A 20,521-nucleotide genomic window follows, 5' to 3' on the forward strand; every position below is an offset into this window, starting at 1 on the left:
TGGAGAGAGAAACTGTTCATTTGACAGCTTGTTGTTTAGACATGCTAGGTTAGATTTTTAGTTTATGTGACTATTTACCCTGGTTGTTCAAGTGCAAAAAAACTCAGATTTTGCACTTGTCACAATTTTGCACTATGCTAAATGACTGCTAAATGCGTGAAAGTAATTCTAATTGAATGTTAATACAAGATCACTGGGAGCTGTCTTAGAATGCTTGACAGAGCGAAGGATGCTGTTTGACAGTTCCAGAAGAAGTCGACTCAAATGAAACACACGCTGTGAAGTGGTAAAATACAGCACAGGGGCACATTTCAGAACAATGAAACAGAACCCCACAAGCCATGTTTGAATAAATTGAAGAGCAGGTGACTTTGAAAGAGTTGCAGGTGACTCTAGTAAGGTCAGACTCATGTGCATACATATATTCAGACAGCGAGCCAGACAGACACACAGAGATGCCTCAGAAGGTCACAGTGGTTATTGGTTGTGTGTTATATTCTTATATTCTGCTATAGACAGTGGCGTAGCGCAAAATCGCGGGGCCCCAACGCAAGGACGAGGGGGGCTTTCGCAAACGGCAATGGAGATGGTGCTGGGTACGGTGCGGTAAATGCCCCCCCCCCCCCCCCCCCGCGGTGGGGCCCCCCCAGAGTGCGTCGCTTACTATAGCCACTGGCTATAGATCGGTTCGTTTTCTGATGCCACCATAGGGCTGTCACGGTCATGAAACTTTACTTGATTAATTGTCACCCAAATAATTGCGATGGACGATTCAATTGTGTTTTTTGCATTGAACATTGGAACATAAATAAAAAATACATTTCTGTTTGGCTTTTAGGCTTCGTAAACAGAAATTGCACAGCACAGATATGACAAATACCTTAAATATGAACAAATGACTGACGTATTTAATAATTTGATACTTGATACTACTTTGATAAAACTGTGGAAATAGCTGCTATTTCCGCTATTTCTGGAAAATGTTTGAAAATGTAGGAGCATTTTTCAACATGGAAACGATTATGACGATAATGCAAAATAATTGCGATTATCATTCTGTAATTGTGATTAGGCGATTATGTAATAATTGTGACAAGCCCGTTGCTCACCTCTAGCTGCTGAGACTTGGGGTTTTTGGGGTCACAGAGGGAGGTGTTGATCCTGTGGTTGTGTTTGACGCAGCGCTGGGTGGTGTTCTGCGGCATGGGGAAGGTCTGGCGTATCACCGTCAGCCGACCGATGGACTTCAACACCAAATCCTGCAGTTCATAGTCCGTGATCTCCTAAAGGGGTGAGAACAGAGACAAGAGTAGGAGAGGTGGGGCAAAGGGTACAGATGGTAGAGAAAGGGAAGGAGGGGTGGGATATAGTGTAGGAATGTGGGGGGGAAAAGGACAAAATTATTTATTTGTCTTTATGAATGCCTTTATTATCTTGACTGTTATGAATGACTTTGTAAATTGTGGTTGTGGTGACTAACAGTCAAGTTGACAAAGCTGATACAGTGACTGCAGCATGAGACAAAATTAAATCAAACACTCCTAGGGAGGCAAACCTTGCCCACACCAATCTTGTTTGCTATGCAACAACTTTGATTGATTGATTGATTGATTGATTGTCTTACCTTTTTGACCCAAATGTGAATCAAGCCGTTGGGGCATCCTATACTGATCATTCCCGACAAGTTTCATGAAAATCCAACCATCCAAGTAACAGTATTTTGTTCACAGACAGACTCACACACAGACAGATAAACAGATAATGTACACGATGATACATCGCTGTGGGCATCGTAAAAAGCCAGGGCTAGAATTCACTATATAATTTATTATGACATAATAAGCCTCACTAATTTATATTACACATAAATATGTTGTTTCTTAAGCATTGTTTATTATGCGCCAGTATTTTTTTATCACCACCCTGCACAATGAAAAACTATCTTTGTCATCTCTAGAAAATGTATTGTATTAATGCATTATGTATGCATTATGACGAGTGTTTACGTGAAGCGTCTTTTTCTGTGACGTGTGTTTGCATCCCACGTCTTTTTTTGTGACGTGTGTTTGCATGCCACATGACACCCACCTCTCTATATATGGCCATGTTACGTTTAGGAATTTTAATAATAATTAATAATTTTAATATATGTGGGTATGTAATAACTCCCTCTGCAACCCTAACCCCCTTGTCGCGCGCGCACACACACACACACACACACACACACACACACACACACACACACACACACACACACACACACACACACACACACACACACACACACACACACACACACACACACACACACACACACACACACACCAGTAAAGCTTTCTTGTGTTTACCCTTTTGACAGTGTGAAGTGCAGTTGTATGTTGTTGTTTTTAACAAAAAAATTGCATGGGTACATGGCAGTGAATAAAGTAATAGACAGAAGAGGAAGAATAGTATGTGTGCGTGTGTGTGTGGGGGTGTGTGTGTGTGTGTGTGTGTGTGTGTGTGTGTGTGTGTGTGTGTGTGTGTGTGTGTGTGTGTGTGTGTGTGTGTGTGTGTGTGTGTGTGTGTGTGTGTGTGTGCGCACACACGCGCGTGCACATGTGTGCATGCGTTCGTGCCCAACACCTCTATGTCCTTGCAAAACAGGGGACAAATCATGGCTAATTTTAGCCTCAGAACATAATCTCTCTCTCTTTTCTCTCTATTTGTCCATCCAGCCATGGATGTAGAGAAGGGGACATAAAACGAGTGCAGAGGGTCATGTGGTGATGAGATGAGAACTGACGTTTATCGTCCCCGGTAGAGCTTTGCTATGACCGAGACCACCCTCGATGTTTCTCTGCACGTGCTGGGTCTGTTTATCCATATGCATGTGTTTGTAGCTATGTGTACCTAATACCACTTCTGTGTGTGTGAGTGCGTGTGTGCCTGTATGTGTGCCTGTATGTGTGCCCGCATGTATGTATGTGTGCGCACATGCATGTGTGCATGATACGTGTGTGTTTGCACACTTTATGTGGGCATTCAGAGATTGCTCCCTGATCATGCTGATCCTTTTCATCTGCCCATTTTGTCAGGCTGAATGTTAGGGCTGTGAATCTTCTGCTATCTCACGATTCGATTCCGATTCTGGGGGTCACGATTCCGTTTTTTCCAGATGTTTTCAAAACAAACGATTCTCGATTCCGATTCAAAATCGAAAATTTCATTAAACAAAAATACTTCAAAAAAAGAAAGAATCGATTCTGAATCGTCCAACATGAGAATCGCGAGAATCGATTTCCCACACCCCTACTGAATGTGACCCTGTGTGTAAGACACGTGCACGCGCACGCACACGCACAACTCGTCAACAACATCGTACTACTGATTATCTGTCTCTTGGGTTGTCAAACATTTCCATGCGCTTAAACTAATCAAAATGCACGCCCAATTATTGACAGTTTCTAAATGTCACATGAAGCCCAGCCTGCTCATAAGAGGATACAGCTAAATATAAGGGTCTGCTAGCCTGGAATCTCACTTCGCTACCCAGTCTGGCCATGCAGGTCCTATTTGACTCGTATTTCCATTACGTAGGCAAGTCAGGAAGTGACTCGAGTTTTACATTGGACAACGCTGGACCCCCCCCCCCCCCCAAAGACCAATCAAAAGCCGTGGGCTAGCAGAAGGGGGAACAATGACATTCATTTTGGGGATGGCAGGGTGGAGCTGAGTCACATCATAGACTGATCTGATTTACATTAAGCATGTTTCATTAGGTCTAATTCTTAACTGCATGGGAGACCCTGGTGTGTTACAATGAGTGAGGGGTTCCATGTTTCAATGAGCACAGCAATAGCTGAGGAGGTGATGAGTGTAATATATGTAGGGCTTTGTGATATGTGCAAAATCTATATTGTGATGATAATATCGTATTGTGAAGATAATTTAAGTTTTCTTTTTCAAAAATTTAAAACAGTAAAAAATTGAGAAAACAGCAGATCTACGAGCTTACAACGCATCGCGATGTGACGCATTGTGACCTAGTAGATCTGCTATTTACGGCAATTTCTGGCAATTTTTCATCGACTCATATCACGATATCGATATAATATCATTATTATTGCCAAACCCTACACATTTGAGGAGGTATACGCAGGCATAGGCATGTTCTCATGAGGTGGTGCACAAGGAACTAGTCAACCCTGGTAACTCACCCAAGCTCCATATAAACAAATATAAGGATACTTATCTTCAATATACAGTAGAAAGGCTTCCAGGTTATTGCAACTACAGTTGGTTTTTGAATGTGAGACGTTTACAAAGGACATTTATAGGCCAATATTATACCAAGTACAGTCAACACTGTGTAAAAGTAATAACTTCTCCATGCGTGATGTAAGTATTTTTCATACCAGGAGCTGCTTTATCAGCAGTTGAGGAGAACTTTTCTCATTTTAAGTCATTTCCATATAATATATATTTTTAACAACTGATATTGTTATCTACATTATGGATTAGTATGTAAAAAAGAAAAAGTTGTCCCTTATCTATTGCCCTACCTAAAAAGCTATTAATTTGGGATTTAAAACAGAGATAAACAATAAACAGTGGGCAATCTTGCATGGAAATGTGCTGCGTGGATATAAGATAACTATTAAAAACCTAGGGCTCCATTTGATTATATTTGTACACTCTCAGAGAAAAATGAACAGTGAGGATTTTACTTTGTATTGACTGTCAAATAATTGCGGTTGTATGTGCTGCTTTATTCTCAAACAGTTGTCCTAATACGGATGAAGTTTCACAGCACATAAAAACCACACAGTACAGACTGAGACAAATGCTGAAAACTGCTAAAAAGGCAAATCTCCAGGCCAGGAACTGAATTAAGATTCACTGTGGGTGGTCAAGGGCATGCAAAGAAACATCAACAGACAGGAATTATCCAGAGTACTCCACACCATGGACCAGACACGCACACGCGCGCGCACACGCACACACACACACACACACACACACACACACACACACACACACACCCACACACACACATCAATCAATCAATCTTTATTTAAACCTCAGCAGGAACGCACGCATACACACACAAATCGAAAAGGAGATTTGTGAGGTTTTGTCCTTTTAACAGACACTTGCCGATCCATCCTCATCTGTCCTTCTTCATTCCCTCCTTCCGTTCTCCCTTCTCTCCATCTCTTGAAGGATAAATTAACAAGCGTAACTTCAATGGTGACTTGATCTGAAAGCTCTAAAAGCAGTTAGCCTTTTCAGAGCTGAGCCTAAATGAAAGCGACATGTGCACACACACGCACGCACGCACGCACGCACGCACGCACGCACGCACGCACGCACGCACGCACGCACGCACGCACGCACGCACGCACGCACGCACGTGAAATAAAGCGATCCCGCGAGACAGCAGAGTTGACATTCACCTTATGAGACCCACATGGTGAAATTTCTCTCTACTCAATATGTCACATACTGTGGGTGTCGTGCATCAAAAATAGCAGATCTACAAGTTGACTACGTATTGCACTGTGATGCATTGTGAGCTTGAACATCTGCTATTTTCGGTGCGCAACCCCTGGGTACAACTGCGTTTAATCAGGCATTACTCTTTAGCTAAGCAGGACCACTTTAGGTCCTACCAAGTAGACCATGTGTGAGCTGTCTGTAATTTCTTTTAAGACATTAAAAATCTGTATGTTTTATAAATGATTGCAATAAAACATACAGTTTACACTGTAATACAATTAATGACAAATGTTGGGCTTGTAATTACAAGTGAACATTTTCAAATGTTTTCAAGTAATCTCAAATAATATCAGATATATAGTCAAACCGATATCGGTTTCTACCGGCTCTATATCAGCTCTACAAAGGACCCCCCGTTTCTCTCTCTACGCCTCCCCTCTTCCACCTTGGAACACCAAAACCTTCGGACTCTATTGCCTCTCCCTCACTTCATCATAACCTTCTCTCTCATTCCTTTTGAAGTGGTATCATTCTTCCATCACCTGCCAGTGATCGTTAACATCAATAAAGTCCTCAAACAGCACTGCCAATGAGGATGGCGGGGTGGGTAGAACACGGTGAGCAAGTACTGTAGGTGATAGAGGGAGGTAAGTATGAGAGAGAGAGAGAGAGGATGGCGCACAACTGAACCTCAAGCCTGTTTTTCCTCCTTAGCTTCATGAAAGTTATACTATCACAAACGAAAGACTGGAGGGTAAGAGTAAGAGGCAGGGGCACAGGCGGCCACAAAAGGGATGATGGGTGCACAATGAGAAAGAGAGAGAGAGAGGGAGAGAGAGAGAGAGAGAGCGCACAACAGAATACATCAGTGGAGTTGAGAAAGTGAGCAAAGAAGAATCTCTCCTGTGACATTTTAAGAGGGGTATTTTAAATGTGACTCAAGCCCTAAGTATTATGCGGAGACCTCATATCATTTAGAAATTACCCCCTGACATCATGTGTTTTGTGCAACACATTTGCAACACATTTGCAATGCATTATGCATTATGCAAGTCTTTGTTTTACTTGAATTTACTGACATTATCCCCCTACAGTATGTATATACTGTATTAAAATTGGCTAGTGGGTGGGTCAAACGGGCGGCGGGCAGACCACAGCCACGTCACTTTGACATCACCATAAACAAACCCGATATGCCCATATATAGGCATAGACAGATACCTATATGTTTCTAGCCGGGTCGGCCAGAAATAGATCATCTCCATAATATGGACACAAGGGAGGCAGACAGACGGGTACAACGGGTACTCTGACAAATTCCCCAACACTATGACTCAGACATATTGGTCAGATCGGCGGTGCCACGAAGGTGTTATGCAGCCCGAACTGAAGAATTGACCCCAAATTTGTGAGATGCCCAAGTACATGGGATTAAGATCACAGACAACATCCATCCACAATTAATAAAAATCACTTGAGGTCCCCAGGTAATACTAGTCCCGTACGAATGGGGCTTAAGAGGCTGTATCCACCAAGGAGTTTTGAATAGTTTTCAATGGAAGCGCTGCATATTTATGCTATGCTGGAAACGCCAGCAGCGTGACGAGGCTCTGAATGTCAATTCTGCGCTGTGTATTCACGTCTGCCGTTTTTATCTGGTCACACAGGGTTGGAATATTTTGGGTACTTGGATGAGCATTTTAGAAGAGCGCCTTGCGTTTTCAGCAAACAAACAAAAACAAAAAAATAACTCTTTGGTGGACACAGCCTAAGCGTCTAAAAGCCCTCCCTGCAAATCAGTAGAGCTCAGTCTCCAGGGTGCATGAATGTGCACAGCTATTTTCATGGCAATCCAACCAGCTCAGTAGTTTTCGCTGCGTTGTTTGGGATCAAAGTGTTTAATGGACCGATAGGCCGACGTTGCCGTTGACATTGCTGCTAGCACAGTCCAGGAGACCAGAGGAAGCTGGGTTGATGTAAATTCAAAGACGTCATGGGGAAGTATCTAGGTTTTAAAGAATAATAACTATATTTACAACTTGGCGTCACACAAGGACAACGTAACTTCCAACACTGTATGATAGGTATAGACAGACAGACAGACAGACAGACAGACAGACAGACAGACAGACAGACAGACAGACAGACACATCACAAAAACAAGAGTGAGGGTGAGAATGAGACAAAATGAGAGCAAAACCAAGAACGTCAAAAAAGAGCGAAGGTAAAACTAGACATGATATAGAGTAATGTATATACAACGCAAACTTGAGAGTTTCAGCAAGAAAATCATCACCACCCTCCCCCCATCCTGAGCAGAACGAAGGAGATGGAGAGGGGAAGGATGATCAATTATGGACTGTGAACTCCCCCTCAGTGGGGCTGTCTGGCTGCTGGCTGTAGATAAAGCAGACTTATGACAACCATACTGTGGCCCCTCATCCATAATAAACCACCGGGGAGCGCGGGGGAGAGGGAGGGAGAAGGCATTTACATACATACACAGGAATGCTTATGCTCCAAAGGAACCAATGCTAGAGAGATAGTATGATAAGTGTTCATTGTAGAAAGAGACTCTGACATGGCACAATGGATTCAAATACAGTGTGCACGGAAAGTTTTCAGACCCTTTCAAGTTTTTCCATATTTATTATGTCTCAAGTCTCTTCTTAAAATGGATTGAAAAATTCTTCTCCATTCTACACACTGCACAATAGTGCACAACGACAAAGTAAAACTAGTTTTTATTTTTTTGTATGCAAGTATGTAAGTAAGCATTCAAACCCTTCACTTAGTACTCGGTTAAAGCACCTTTGGCAGCCATGTCGGCCTCTAGACTTCTTGGGGATGATCCTAAAAGCTTGGCACTCTGTTTCTTTTGGAAGTTTCTCCAATTCGTCTTGGCAGAATTGTTTAAGCTCAGGTTGGATGGGAAGCATTGGTACTCAGCCATTTTCAGTTCTCTTCTGAGATGCTCTATTGGGTTCGGGTCTGGATTCTGGCAGGGCCACTCCAGGACTTTCACAAAGTTTTCCCAAAGCCACTCCAGTTTTCTTGGTGGTACGATTTGGGTCATTGTCTCACTGCATTCTAAACTTTTGCGGCAATGGCTCAAAACTGTAGGGATGGTATTAATTAGGTTATTGGTTCACAAACTGGGGTCCAGGGGGCCCCAGGGGTCCTTGAGGGGGTGCCAGGGGCCCCCCAGCAAAATGTGTTAATATAGCATCCAAATTAGTTTAACTACTTTAATTTATATTGGCTATTTGAAAGTAGAGCTTGTATATCTGCTATTTTCTAAAATGTGGAATACTCTTGAACATTTCTAACAAAAATATCATATTGGGGTCCCTGGCACAGAATATTTCCAGATGGGGGTCCTTGACATGAAAAAGTTTGAGAACCACTGAATTAGGTGGTGCTCAGTGACTGGGTTCCTCCATACACACAATAGTTCAATATTTGTTTCGTCAGACCAGAAGACAGGTGACTTTGGTAAACGCCCAGCCAGCTGTTATGTGCCTCCTACGTATGGGGTTCCAGGTCTAAATGGGTTAGAATTTTCAAAAATGTTGGACCTAAACGCCAGTGTTCTGTTGTGAGGAGATCATAATATATAGGCTATATAGTCCAGTACGCTTAGCCTTTAAATAAAATCATCTTAATGAGTCCCTATTCAAAAGAATATTAATGTACAACAGCAGTCATGAACTGGAGAGAAGACTGGTGTTTTCCTTATATCTTTCTAAAAATACATAACAAATAATAATAACACTCACACAGAGAGGATGGTGGTATGGTTGAGGAGTCTTATGACATCAACACTGCAGTGTTATCTACTGTATTTCAAAGAGTAGGAGAAAGTGCTGACACGTTTGCGTAGCTAGCAACTTATGGTTGAGAGAGAAGGCTGACTTCAAGATGTTAAGCCGCATTGTTCTTTTCCTCCCTCTCTCTGACAGTCTCTCATGTTTACTATCATAAGGGTGTGAGTCTCATTACGTTTCATAGTCATGTTGCGAAGACAACTGGGGTGGTGGGCTTCTGGGTCATGTAGTTGAATTGTGACAACCCCCATTGTAACCCTCATCCATATTAAGCACGAGGGAAAGGAAGACTACATCTTTTTACAAAGGAATATTGACATTCCAAACAACCAGTATCAGATAAGGCCAAGTTGTTATCTGTCTAACGTTCAGCTGGGGTCCCGTCTCATACATATTAACAAAAGGCTTCAAACAGAAACACTATGTCTGTTGTACCATAAAATAGGCGCGCATTTGTATCGTTGCCTTTATCATTGGAGTCTGCTGGGCTAGCAGGAGTAAAGGGAGAAAGAGCGAGAAACAGAGATTGTCAATTAGAGAGATAGAGAGAGAGAGAGAGAGAGACAGAGAGAGAGACAGAGAAAGACAGAGAGCATGGATAGGGTAACGAAAAACAGAGCGAAAAACATAGATTGTCAATTAGAGAGAGAGAGAGAGAGACAGAGAGAGAGACAGAGAGAGACAGAGAGCATGGATAGGGTATTCGTGTAGAGTTAAGTGAACGTAAAGTAAATATTACTCTATGTCTTTTTCATGATTCATTTAATCGGGTGTCAGTTTCTGTGTGGAAGCATGGACCCCCTGCTGTGACCTCCCTGCTCATTGCAGTACTGTAGGCCTGAGGCTGCCGAGCCATACTGTGATGTTGACTCGTATCACTCCACCATCTGTACATTACATGCTTGCCACCATGAAACACAGACTGACACAAATGTAGTTTGCCATACATTTTTCTCCCACCAGGCTATGTTATTATTAGCACACATTATCAGTAGCCAACATCAGAAATTAGTATGGACTACTTGGACGTTCTTCGCCTCCACATTGTTCTTTAAAATCCTTTATACCATAGTCTGGATGAATACTTGTTTCTCATTTGCTAATGAAGAAATTTGCCAAAACAAAACAAAAAAGCATGCTGTTGAGCCACCCTAACACACAACATGTTGTGGTGCAACGTATTGTGAGCTTGTAGATCTGCTATTTAATATAATTAATTTTGTTGTTTCAAATTTCTTTTTTTAAAGTTTTGCCTATAATGACATGCCCAAAATTAGGACGCCAGGGTTGAAGTGGTTAGTAACGTTTCCATTGCACCAGAATCATGTTTACTACAGATGGATTTTCAAGAAAGTAGTTTTCCAGGTGTTGTCATGGGAATGACATTCTTCATAACCTTTTGATTTTGTTGAAGCATTACTTTGGGATTCCAGCGAAAGAATATTTCTAGTCTAGCTTTCACAACTGGCTCAGGTAAGTCATGCTAGCATCACCGTCACTCACATTACAAAGCATTAAGCATTACATTTTTGGTTTTAGCCTAATATAGTTCTACGACATGTCCATAAAGTTATTATAGCAAGTTATAAAGAACTACCAATGCTACAGCATTATTCTACAAAAGCAGACATTAGTGTGACAGAATGAAAGCTTTGTGTAGTGTGTGTAAATCACAACACCCACCTCATTGATTAGGATCCAGTGACAGTCAAAGGCCACCAAGTTGGTCTCCACAACCTGCAATACAAAAACACATACCATTGGTTAGCAATGATGAGAAGGACAAACATAATGATATGATTGGTGGAGAATAAGTAAATGAACACGCACGCACGCACGCACGCACGCACGCACGCACGCACGCACGCAGTGTAGTGTAGTGTAGTGTATGTAGTAGTACAGTGGTAGTAATATACTTAGTGTGGTTGTTTTGGGAAAGTTAATTTACAAGCCCTCAGAGCATCAGTCAAAATTGCTTTCAAACACAAAAAAGTAAGTCTAGGGCGCAGCGGCGCAGGCACGCACACATGCCTTGGGATGAAGTGAAACTTGTTTAGCTATTTCACCTGATGTCACCTCACCTTCATTATATTACATAGATTACACACATCGACAAATTTCACTCACTCCCACCCTCTCTCCCTCTCCCTCTCCCTCTCTCTCTCTCTCTCTCTCTCTCTCTCTCTCTCTCTCTCTCTCACACACATGCACATGCACGTACACACTATTGCAGGAAAATGAAAACCGCCTTAAAGGTGCACTTTCGGAAAGGGGAAATGAATTATTAATGGCGACGTGCTCGACAGTGACATTACACAGTTCAAGCGCTAACAACTAGCTACTAGCACCAGTGCACCCATCCACACCTCTCCTCCCTCAGCCCCCTATCCCAGGAGGCAGCAGCTTGTTCCTCCCCTCCCCCCAGTTCACAGCCTCAGCATGTCTCCTATAAGAGACAGCAATCACCTTCAGCTTAACATTGGAAAGACCAAGGAGTTGGTGGTGGAGTACCGGCGGGGCAAGAAGATTGCCCAACGCCCATCACCATACGAGGGGAGGATCTGGATCTGGTGGAAAGATACAAGTGCCTGGGAGTACACATGCACAATAAACTGGACTGAACCGACAACTCTGAGGCCCTCTACCAAATTAATATGTAACAGTATTTGGCATCTAAAATAATAATAATAATGTGCAAGGGACCCCATACAAGATTTGTACGAAAACAAAATATTCCAAATTTTTTCAAGATAAAAAAAAAAAAAGCAGATCTTCAACCTTGCAGATGCACTAGGTTTCAAGTGGTTAAACAACTTTTTACACTATATTAACAAATATTTGCTAGGGACCATCTGGAACCACCTCAAGGACCCCACTTTGAGAACCACAGCTCTACAGTAACAGACAAAGAGCTAAGGGCCTTCAACGTGTGCAACAGGCTGCTGCAGATGTTCTACCAGTCTGTAATAGCCGGTGTCCTCTTCTTTGTTGTGGTTTGTTGGGGAGCTAACATCAACACAAGGGATGCCGGCAAACTGAACAAGCTGGCGAAGAGGGCCTATAGCTCCGTAGTTGGAGTTAATATACAATCACTCTCTCACGTGGGAGAGTAAACATCTACCGCTCGTACAAGAGGGAATCTTCCCCTGGCCACATGGGTGATATTGGGCTCATGAGCTTCAGGCAGGGCTACTAACCAGTACTGTACTGTAGGCGTCCTACCCAACAGCAGACTCCCATATCAGAACTTTAGACCTGCACTGTCATTCATTCGAATTCATATATTCATTGATAGACTGTACATTATACTCATATATTCATATTCACTGTTGATAGACTGACTGTACATGTGGTATATTATCCTAATAATCACAGATGAAGGCTGGTTGACACTGTACTGTACATATATCAGTCTCATATTCACAATTGATGGAACATGCATTCATACAGTACATCCATTGGTCATAGATGTATAGTCATACAGTATATTCACTGGTGATAGATAGCACATTAATACTTTTAATTGATATACTGTTACAACCAGATCAGATAAGCTTTATTCTTATCTCTCTACTCTTACCTGTATCTATTATGTGTTTCATGCTTACTGTTGTTGCTGCTATGACACCTGCTTTCCTCCATGGAGATCAATAACTGTTTATCTAATTTTATCTTCAATCATCTGATGCTGCACTGAACGTATTATTTGATAGTGCTTTGCGTAACTGTTTTGTAAATAGTAGGTAGGCAATAGCATCACCATAAAACTGATGCATTGCAGTATGAGTCCGACGTCAAAAACGCGCCCCCTGGGTAATAGAAGTGTTTTCCCATAAAAAATCGAATAATATGTCATATAAGAACTGTGTTCCAAAAATAAAAACATTGCCGCAGTCTGGCAATTTTACTCATAATGGTTATGAAGCACCAACTGACAGTTCAAAGGTATTAATCTATCCAAAGAGTATATAGTTTATCGTCTCCTTCGTCGCCGGGAGCCTTCGGCACACATAATAAATAATATCACACACATAACAAATGTCAGGATATTTAAGGAATCTCAGGAATGTTTTTGACGGAGCGTGACGTGCTTCAGTGGGGACGGAAAATCACATGTTTTCCTAATGTAGTTTTCAATGCTTTACCCTTACCACCACAGCATTCATTACATAGACTGTATGAAATATAAATCATAAATGATACAGAGCCACCACCCTGACAGAATTGCCGGACTAATTCCTTGTGTATATACCATCTCTTTTCAAAAGAAACTCGAGTCAAATCGCTAGAAATCTTCCACCAGCCTACACATTTTCAGTTGGCCACATTAATATTTCCTCAATCAAATGTCTCCTCTCATCCTGTCCTTTGATCTCTAACTATTATTTGGTGCAAGCTTCCCGAACCCACCTTTTCATCTCCTCTCATCATATCTGGCCTCCATTCCCCATCCTGTCCAAACCGCATGACCTCATCTCCTCACTCCGTCTCCTCTCTGCGCCTCTCCTCCTTTCTTTTCTTTTCTTTTCATCCGTCTCCCTTCTGTTTTTCCCTCTCTCCATTTTGCCACCCGTCTTTCCTCCCTCTCTTCCCCTCCCCTCTCCTCTCTCCTGTGTACATACCACCAGTGCTCATATATCATTAGTGGTAATTGTCTAGGTGACTATAGCACCGTGTGTCATAAAGCACTTCTTAGCCATAAACAAAATGAAACAGCTGGAGAGTGTGGCGGCGCGTGGCTAATAGTGGTTTAATCTCCCACAGAGTCTCCATAAAAAGTCATCATTATAGTGTCGTCAGACACCGTAAAACACTCTGCCTTACGGGAAACATGGCTACAACAGAAACAAGAAACCAGGGAGGAAGGGAGAGAGAGAGAGAGAGAGCGAGAGAGCGAGAGAGCGAGAGAGAGAGAGAGAGAGTCAGAGACAGAGACAGAGACAGAGACAGAGACAGACAAGAGACAGAGACTAAAAGCTAAGGTTTACCCGATGTCTCTATTAGGACACAGCAAAATCCTAACCAAATCAAAACAAAATAAACACTTTTATGTTCCTGTACACAAGACGTAACAATAAAGACAACCTTGAACTAGGGCATTAACAAAAAAGTCACGTTTTCATTTTATTTGATTATTGTTAGGATTATTTTTGCTCTGTGTGTGCCTGTGTCCAGAATGCAAACGGTAATATTGGTTATTGTCAAGGACAGGGGTGATTCTTTCCTTTTCCAACTGCGTTATGTTATACTGATTTTGTTTTTCAATGTAACCAGACACCGCGGCAGTTCTCAGCCACTAATTAACAAGCCCTTTTCAGCCAACACCCTCTCACTCCCCAATGCGTTGCCTTTGATGTGCAGAGGTCCGCTGCGTGCGCTCTGTCCCAGTGATTGACAGGCTGAACTGCGCCGTGTCTGAAGTCAGAACAGAAGCAGCGAACTTTATATCGTGTTGGATAAATCATTTAATGCATCCAACATTATGTAGACCTATCATTATCCAATGTTGCTGGTTGCCTCTCCAGCTGCCTTGTACGTCAAGGGAGAAAGGATCGCTTTAGGCTATTCTATGAAATCCAGGTAAATCATTTTCGGTTTGTAAAAAGGAAACCATAGTTGATTAAAAGAGACGTCCACTGTAGGAAATCATTCAAACGGCAGTGGAACACATTCCCAGAATGACTGTTTTACTTTACTGGGAGGCGTATGTTCTTGTAGGCTGCTGCTGTCTGTCTATAATGACATTGATGTTGCTGTCTGTCTGTCTATCGGTGGCTGCTGCTCATTGTTAGCCTGGTTCCAGACCATAGACCCCGCCCACTCTCTGAGTGAGCTCCTCTTGGTCTGGTGTCATAATGTCAGCCTGTGGCTTTTCACGATCGAAGGAAAATATGTCAAATCAGAGTCGTAGGTGGGGGTGGTCTAACGACAAGCCAATCAGCGAATATCTGCTTAAACAAGCTGTGCGATGACGTCAGATGTAGGCGGATCCGTCGATCTCTTGTGATTGGTTTAGGGCAATTTCAATCCCCTCCCCCTGGTAATCACGGACATTGCAGCCAATTTCAGACTGAAGCTCCACGCAGCTGATAATCAGGCTAGCTCATTGTTGGACATCAGTCTGTGTACTGTATGTGCAGTATGTGCAATGGAACACTGTTCATTAACTTTACTGGGAGGCTTCTGTTCTTGTAGTAAGCTGTCTGTCTGTAATGACAGACAGATTACTGACTTTTACTGACAGAAAGTCAACTTGCAAAAATCAGAAGTCGTTAACCCCTTACAGGAGAAAAGATGACGAGAGGGCTTCAGTAAGTTATACTAGTGTGTTTGAACCTAGGTGCTGGCCTAGCTCTGGTCCATAGCATTAGAAGGAGTTAAAGCTATGGTACTTTCGATCCTTTCTCCTCACACCCCCGGTAGCGCAGGCTGTGGTAAAAATACAAAATTAACTTGCGCTACTCACCAAAACAAAAACGGTTTTATTGAGTTGAACGCCTACTCTACTTAGTGGGAACACTCTGAGCCCCCCACCTCACGTCTAAAATACACTTATTGGCCAGAAATGAAAATATTTCACCGGAAGGAATAAAAAAAATTGGTTACTCCACTGCGCCCTTTACAGATCTGGTAAATTTTCTATTTTTCTATTGACCAGATTTTTCTGACCAAAAACTGTATTTTAGACGTGAGGTGGGGGGCTCAGAGTGTTCCCACTAAGTAGAGTAGGCTTTCAACTCCATAAAACCGTCTTTGTTTTGGTGAGTAGCAAAAGTTTTTATTTTGACTACAGACGAGAGAATGCGTAGCCTGTGGTGTGTGCGCAAAGGCTCGAAAGCGTTAAGGAGAACTACAGTACTTCTAACGCTATGGACCAGAGCTAGTGCTGGCCCATTCTCTCGAACGCCCGCCCGAACGCCCGTCCGTCTCTTTGATGATTCACTGCTCATTAGCGGTTCAACATCCCCACTAGAATACAAAGCAAACTCTGAGCCATGTGTACATGTGTGTATGTTCGCAAGTACGGGTGTGAAAACACTCGCTTTTATCAATGCACACGTGCGTGTGTGCGTGTGTGAGTGCGTGCGTGCGTGTGTGTGTTTGAGTGCGTAAACGTAATGCTCCCATTATGACTTCCCGCTTCCCAGTGCCAGCCGTCTGGGCAGATGTTGCAGGCTAATTAGGGAAAGGGCAGACTCTTAACACTAGACATGACCCCTCTGGGATTGAATGCTCTTTCTCTGTGTGTGTGTGTGTGTGTGTGTGTGTGTGTGTGTGTGTGTGTGTGTGTGTGTGTGTGTGTGTGTGTGTGTGTGTGTGTGTGTTTGTGTGTGGCACGCGTAAGTTAAGACAAGCTTGCTCACAGCCCATTGCCAACCAAAGTACAGTTGCTTGGCAGTCTGGTCAGCTAGTGGTCATCAGGGCCCCATTCACTTAATGTTACCCCACTGATGGTTCTGTTCTGGGCTTAGTTCCATCCTCTGCTCACGTTACCACTATTTGGCCCGTGTCGTCAAGGTTTGACTATGAACACACACACACGCACACTCTCGCACACACACAGATACACACATTTAATACATGCAGCAGACACATATATGCAGGCAGGCAGGCAGGCGGGCACACACACACACACACACACACACACACACACACACACACACACACACACACACACACACACACACACACACACACACACACACACACACACACACACACACACACACACACACACACACACACACACACACACACACACACACACACACACCAGGGAGAGACCAGGGAGAGCAACGATCCGAGACGGGTTGGGTATTATATACCAATAATTATAATGGCTTTATTAAAATGCAGTTTTCCCAGTGGATGACAGTGATGCTCCATAATGGAATCTAACAGCTACCTAGCAGCCTACAATAAGAAACAATTACATTAAATTCTATTTTAATTGGTGATTAAAGGATAATTAAAACAATAGTTGCAGTTGCCTATACATTGTTTGTAATAGTCAGTTTTGTGTTCCTGTAGTGATAAATTGGGTCTATTACGTAGGCGTATTGCTCTACAAAGGGAATGTAAATGAAAGTTTTTCATGCGACTGTTATTTGTTTTTGAAAATCACCCATTCCTTTTAAAAACGAATGCCCATATAACTCCCTGCACCTTATCTTGCGCTGGTATAACCTGGACAGCCTAATCATCATGCACGTTACACAGCAGTTCATACGTGCCTCTCCTGATCAGCGCTGATCACTGCTCTTCTTGGAACCACTCGGATACTACACATAATGATATAAACAGAAGGGGGACTGATGGTAATAGCGGTGGTTTTCAACCCGTTTCATATCAAGGTCCATTATTTACTCTGCATTTGAGCCACGGACTACCATTTGATGACATTTAGACTCTCAGACCCAAAACTTTGAATATTTTGTTGTCTTTGGATACGATTTTGTCCACAATTCCATGATGTTGGTACCATAGGAGAGATGACAGGCAAACGTTGATCAAAAGAACAATTCTTCAATTAAGTAATGCAGATGTTTAACAATAATTTAACTCTTGAGAGAGTAAAATTAAACCAAAATGGACCCGTAAGGGTAATGGGGATCACCTGGAACCCCCTCAAGGACCACTGGTGGTCCCCTGGACCACTGGTTGAGAACCACTGGTAATAGAATGGGGCCGGAACCAGACCCAAAAGACCATAATAAAACAAAAACAAACCTATTCACCTGTTTCCTAGGCTGTGTGTTTTCCACTTCCTGTCGGATTTCATTGGATATCATTAGTCATCTGACCAGTTTCATTGGATTTCATTGGATCAAATCGACAGGAAGTGGAAAACACACAGGAAGTGGAAAGCCTAGGAAACAGGTGAATACTGTACCAGTCTATACTGTGTTTCGGGGGAGGGAGGAGCCAGGCGGGGAGGGTGATAATTGTCAGTGCACGTAATCCTACGGGCTGGGGCGGAACCTGTCAGCAGGGAGCGTTGGGGAGGAGGAGTAGGACGAAGGCTCTACGTCCTCCCGGTGGAGGCTCCTCACTGGCAGGTGAGTCAGTAGGATACAACAGCAGCGAAAACACACGTGTGTGTGGGGAGGAATCAATTGGCATAACGACTAAAATTGGGGAGAACAAGGGGGTAAAAATATACGTATGACCAGGGATGAATCCAGCCGGTGTGTTGAAAAGAAAACATTGATTGTGTTTTCCAAAAAGTCAGAAACTACAGGCATGATGTGAACCCAAGGAGCAATGGCTGCCCTGTAACATGATATCAATGTACCCCCGGGAGCTGCTATGTTAGCTCCCAGGACACAAGACATCTGCAATAATTACAGCTATCTGTATCGAACCCAGAGCTGCAGTCTGACCCTGAAGCGACCCTGTCTCTCTCTTTCTCTTTGCCCAAGAGAACAGAAATGCCATTGATTCTGGCAGTGTGCTGCTGGCTGACATTTGGAGTCAAGGTTTTAGTCTTTGTGCCAAGGCCTGATCTGGACAAAATCAGGATAGATTAATCAATGCACCGCAAATGCACACATGCTGAAACACATTCAGACACTGCACGCATGCCCAGGCACACACACGCGCACACACACACACACACACACACACACACACACACACACACACACACACACACACACACACACACACACACACACAGACACAGACACAGACACAGACACAGACACACACACACACACACACACACACACACACACACACAAGTCTATGTAGCCAGGTACTGTAAATGAATATACATCCAGAACACTCTGCTGAACTCAGGACCAATTCATGTTGGGTGTAGCATCATCCAACCAACTCAAACAAGTACGTAAACGGTTATGAATCCCCCGGGATGTAGAACGGTTTATTCGGAATCAGAATGTTCCCAGTTCAATCCCGGCACCTCATGGCACATACCATTTGCCAATGTGCGCACGCACACACCCACACCCACAAACTCTTGCCTTCTTAAAAAATCTGAATGGCTAGAAGATTGTTATGCTCTTGTGTGCTCTGTGAGATTTTGCCTAAGCGCATAGTTAGGGGTGGCGTGCGTGCGCATGTGTGTGGGGGTGGGCGTTGCTATCGAATCAAGGCTTCTAAATTGAAAATTAGTTGTGTAATTCAATTTCATGCACTATTTGTGATTAAATCAAGCAAATAGCCCATGGCGCAGCCTCCAAACCAGGCATATGCAACTCCCCAAACAGAAATGCTTAGGAAAAAGGAAAAAAATCGCACAAAAGCAGACATGCACAATAAAATAAAATCGTGCTACATTAAACACACATACACACACACACACTTTTGCTAGTGGTGTCGGATAGATCTTGTCTTCCTGCAAGGGGAATTCCTTAATCCTGATGCTTTTAGTCGTGGATCAGAGAAAGCAATACATCGAACATAATATGCTCTTATACATGCCTGTTGCTGCATTAACACCGAGCACAATTACATTACAAGTGCATTGGCCCCACCATGCCAACAATTTGATCACTGTTATCAACTCATATGTTCCTGTGTGTGTGTGTGTGTGTGTGTGTGTGTGTGTGTGTGTGTGATTACTGTTATCATCTCAGGCCTAATGTTCCACAAGGGGAAAGACAGATGCAGGGAATGTAGGGAGTGAGGGAGAGATGGAGGAAGTAGGGGGAGAGAGCAATCAAAAAGAAAGAGGAAGCAGGGAGAGGAGAGGTGGATACAGAGAGAGGGATGGAGAAATGAAGTGGCATAAAGAGAAGGCAGGCTGGAGGTTGGCCGTCCAACACAGAGACACAAATAGTTCTGTTTAATTGCTGCAGTCTCTAAATGTCGACACGACAAAATATAATGCAGCACTCTTTAATAGCAATGCAGAAAAGATGCAAACTTCGCCAGCTCCCATACCTGTAACACAGTGTGAGTAATCCTTTATGCAGCTGAAAACATTGCGTCAGGCTGCTGGGCTAAATACTGTAAGTCAATTTACCTCCACTTGTAGATTCGTTTAGATTAGATCGTATCTTTAGATTTAGATTATAGCTATATTGTCCAGCCAGGCATGAAATTTGCCTTTGGTCTCAGCATTAAAAACTGGAATTACATACATGCAGACAAAGAGAAAAAAAAAGTGCAGGCATTAATCATGTCGACAGCAATAGGATTCATTAGAAAAATACATTATAAAATGAATAACTTAAAATAAAGCACAC

The 20,521-nt window shown here is 42.9% G+C and overlaps 1 protein-coding gene across 1 annotated transcript in view; it reads right to left on the reverse strand.

Moving 5' to 3' along the window:
* grid2 (glutamate receptor, ionotropic, delta 2) overlaps nt 1–20,521 on the reverse strand; it is a gene marked incomplete at both ends in the record, with an annotated part of 751,979 nt that overhangs the window by 227,528 nt on the left and 503,930 nt on the right. The window contains 2 exons of the mRNA XM_080434189.1: nt 1,110–1,283; nt 10,992–11,045. Of these exons, the coding sequence (XP_080290315.1) occupies nt 1,110–1,283; nt 10,992–11,045 (228 nt within the window). The remainder of the gene's footprint in view (nt 1–1,109; nt 1,284–10,991; nt 11,046–20,521) is intronic.

This window comes from Gymnoscopelus braueri (genome assembly GCF_963280865.1).
Source record: "Gymnoscopelus braueri genome assembly, chromosome: 7".
Classification (NCBI taxonomy): domain Eukaryota; kingdom Metazoa; phylum Chordata; class Actinopteri; order Myctophiformes; family Myctophidae; genus Gymnoscopelus; species Gymnoscopelus braueri.